This window comes from Echinops telfairi, unplaced genomic scaffold (assembly GCF_000313985.2).
Source record: "Echinops telfairi isolate 266 unplaced genomic scaffold, ASM31398v2 ScPeMD7_11;HRSCAF=52, whole genome shotgun sequence".
Classification (NCBI taxonomy): domain Eukaryota; kingdom Metazoa; phylum Chordata; class Mammalia; order Afrosoricida; family Tenrecidae; genus Echinops; species Echinops telfairi.
This window is the reverse complement of record NW_022103908.1, coordinates 41,748,697-41,751,889: the sequence shown is the minus strand read 5'-3', so window position 1 is coordinate 41,751,889 and position 3,193 is coordinate 41,748,697. Positions and strand designations below refer to the sequence as shown.

The 3,193-nt window shown below is 46.6% G+C and overlaps 1 protein-coding gene across 1 annotated transcript in view; it reads right to left on the bottom strand.

Moving 5' to 3' along the window:
* The window catches only part of IL37 (interleukin 37), an 8,290-nt gene extending 8,151 nt beyond the window's left edge, over positions 1-139 (bottom strand). Inside the window, exon 1 of the mRNA XM_045287099.1 lies at positions 55-139. Coding sequence (XP_045143034.1) covers positions 55-139 — 85 coding nt within the window. The remainder of the gene's footprint in view (positions 1-54) is intronic.
* Between the last annotated feature and the right edge of the window lie 3,054 nt (positions 140-3,193).

The window sequence follows — 3,193 nt, the reverse complement described above, 5'->3', positions numbered from 1 at the left end:
CCAAGGCCTTCCTCTTTTTCACCCCCCTCTACCAGGCATGAGGCCCTCTCAGACCATGTTGAATGTCTGAGATGCAGTCTCCCCACTCGTGCCTCTCAGGAGCATTCCGGCAGGACGTCTCCAAGACCGACAGGCTCATTCTTCCGGCAGCCGTGACACCGTCAACGTTCCTCAGCAAGGCCGTGACTCCAAGGCGTCGCGTCTGCTTTGGTCTTCCCTGTCATTGTGCAGCTGTGCATGCTTCTGAGGCCATTGACGATACCATGGCATGGCTCAGGCACGCCTGAGCTCTCACACCTTTGCTTTTTAACATGTTGAGGTCGTCTTTGGAAACAGATGCTTCTAAGGCAGTGGCCCTCAACCTTCCTAATGCTGTGACCCTTTAATACGTGTCTCATGTTGTGGGGACTCCAACCATAAAACTATTTTTGTTGCTACTTCATGACTGTCACGTTGCTACTGCGATGAATCGGGTGACCCCTGTGAAAGGGTCGTTTGACCTCCAAAGGTTGAGAACGGCTGGTCTAATGCAACATGTCATCTGATTCTTGACTGTCCTTGACCGCTGCTTCCATGGGAATGGCTTGTGGATCAAGTAAATTGAAATCCTTGACACCTGTAAGTTTTTTCTCCAGTTCTCATGCTGTTGCTTTGGGGCCCGGCTGTGAGGAGATTTTTAGTGTTTTGTGGAGGTGTCACATGATCTGGAGGCTGTGTGTCTGTGTTTCCAGGTTGTTGTTAGACGCGGTTCAGAGCGTGCTGACTCTGAGCGGCCACATGGCATTAGAACAAACCACTGCCCCGTCCTCGCATGGCGCTCACATTTGAGCGCGTTCGTTGGCTAAGTGCGTGCATTCCGGGGGCTCTGTGGCAAACAGCGCACTGGTTCTGCCCAAGTGGATCTATTCCCAAGGCTTTTCAGACACTCATGCTAAAGCAGCAGTTCTCAACCTGTGGGTCATGAACCCTTGGGGGTCAAACGACCCTTTCCCAGGGGTTGCCTAAGACCATCGGAAAACACATATTTCCGATGGTTTTAGGAACCGAGACACCGCTTCTCTGTTGTCTCCAGGAGGGTCCGCCCACGTGCACATGCATCCACAAAGTTGTACCTGGCGTGAAGACTGTTACCCATGCTACACCCTGCTTCAAGACAACATTTCATTTATTTGTCATTAGAAATAAATATTTCACAATAGATAATTACATATTGTTTTTGTGATTCATCACTATGCTTTAATTGTATTCAATTTGTAACAATGAAAATACATCCTGCATATCATTTACATGGCAATTCATAACAGTAGCAAAATGACAGTTATGAAGTAGCAACGAAAATAATGTTATGGTTGGGGGTCACCACAGCATGAGGAACTGTATGAAAGGGTCGCGGCATTAGGAAGGTGGAGAACCGCTGCTCAACAGCAGGGGTGTCAAACTGGTGGCCTTGGGGCTACAGGCATCTCCCGAGGTAATTTTTGTGGCCCACGATGCTCTGAAATAAAATGAAAATAGAAAAAAATGTTATGAAGAAAATAGCGCTTAGGGGAGATCGAGGCAATACCGTACACACAATTCCCTCGTTAACCCTTTAACTACTGAAGACGAGTATACACATGGCCCAGTATCTTTCCTGGGGGCCTCTGGACATGTATAAACGCGCTGACTCAGTTCCAGCAACGTTTGGAAGCGATATGTCTGCCACACTCAGTGTCACGTAATCTAAATATATCCCAATAGCGAAAGGGTTGGAAAGAGCCCTCTGGGTCGTGGTGTTATGAATTGTACCTAGGGGCAGCGCGAGTTAACATTTTCAGAGGGGCGCCATTACGATTGTGCATCACATATGTCAGCTGTCCAACATTTTGTGTTTTTTATTAGTTACTTTGTTATATTTTCTGGTCACAACATAAGAGGCAAGAGAAAACTAGTAGGAGGAAAGCGCTGGCAAGTTTTGGGTAAAAAAGAATAATTTTAGTTTTATAAATACATTATATAAAAGCAATTATATGGTGTTTTAATGATCCTATCCATATTCCTGAATCATCACTTCAAAATATAAATTTAACAAAGTTTGTCAATGGGATGTGGCCCGCATGAATCTTGCCTGTTGCACCAAATGGCCCACATTGTAACTGAGTTTGACACCCCTTGCCTAAAGCAATCTCTGAGAATTGCAAACCAAATCCAAGTACTTGAAAGACTGATGCTCAACCTCATGCAAATCAAAACAGTAAAGAAGCACATAGAAAGCCGAGACATGATACTTTCTGGGACCAGTCGATGGGGACCCAGGGATGGTGGGAGGTCTTGCCCCCTCTCTGTGCTGTAGTGTTTGCACAAGGAAGGGCAGGAAGCTGCCCTGGTATTTTCCCAGCTGTTTTGCTTCCAAGAAATTCCATGGTGACGAAAGAGGTCGTCGATACGAGCAGCAAACACGCAGTTGTTTTGAAATTTTTAAAGTCTGATTCACACCACCCCCCCCTCCACCGCCCAGGCCAATGTCCAGATGGAAACGCAAGCGAGGGTTGATTGCGTGTCCCACGCAGATTGTGTTGTGTGGTGGGAAAAATGCAAACAGAGATGAGGTAGACTCTGTAGGGATAAAGGAGAGCTTTTCCGAAGGAGGTAAGGGTGGAAGATGGGGTAGAGGTGGGGTAATGGTTAGAACGGCCTGTGGTGGGATTAGGGGATCGGCTACAAAGGTGGTACATTTGTCAAAACTCACGAAACTATACGTAACATGGGTGTCCTACTATTTGTAAATTGTACCTCCATAAAGTTTATTTTAAATAGCGGTTCTCAACCTTCCTAATGCCATGACCCGTTAATACAGTTCCTCATGTTGTGTTAACCCCCACAACCATAACATTATCTTGGTTGCTACTCCATCACTGTAACTTTGCTACTGTTATGAATTGGACAACCCCTGTGAAAGGGCCGTTTGACCCCCAAAGGGGTCGCAACCCACAGGTTGAGAACTGCTGATTGTAAAGAACACCATCGCTGAATGGGACCTCCGGTGGGTGGAGAAAGAGCAAAGACTGTGGTGTATATGTACGCATGTGTGCATGCCAAAAAGCAGCTGAGCTCAGAAGGATGCGATGTGCTGACCCCTGGGTGATCTTGGGAACAGGGGGCTGTAGAGGGTCCTGAGAAGGTACTTAGAGCTTTCCTTCAATAAATTCTATTT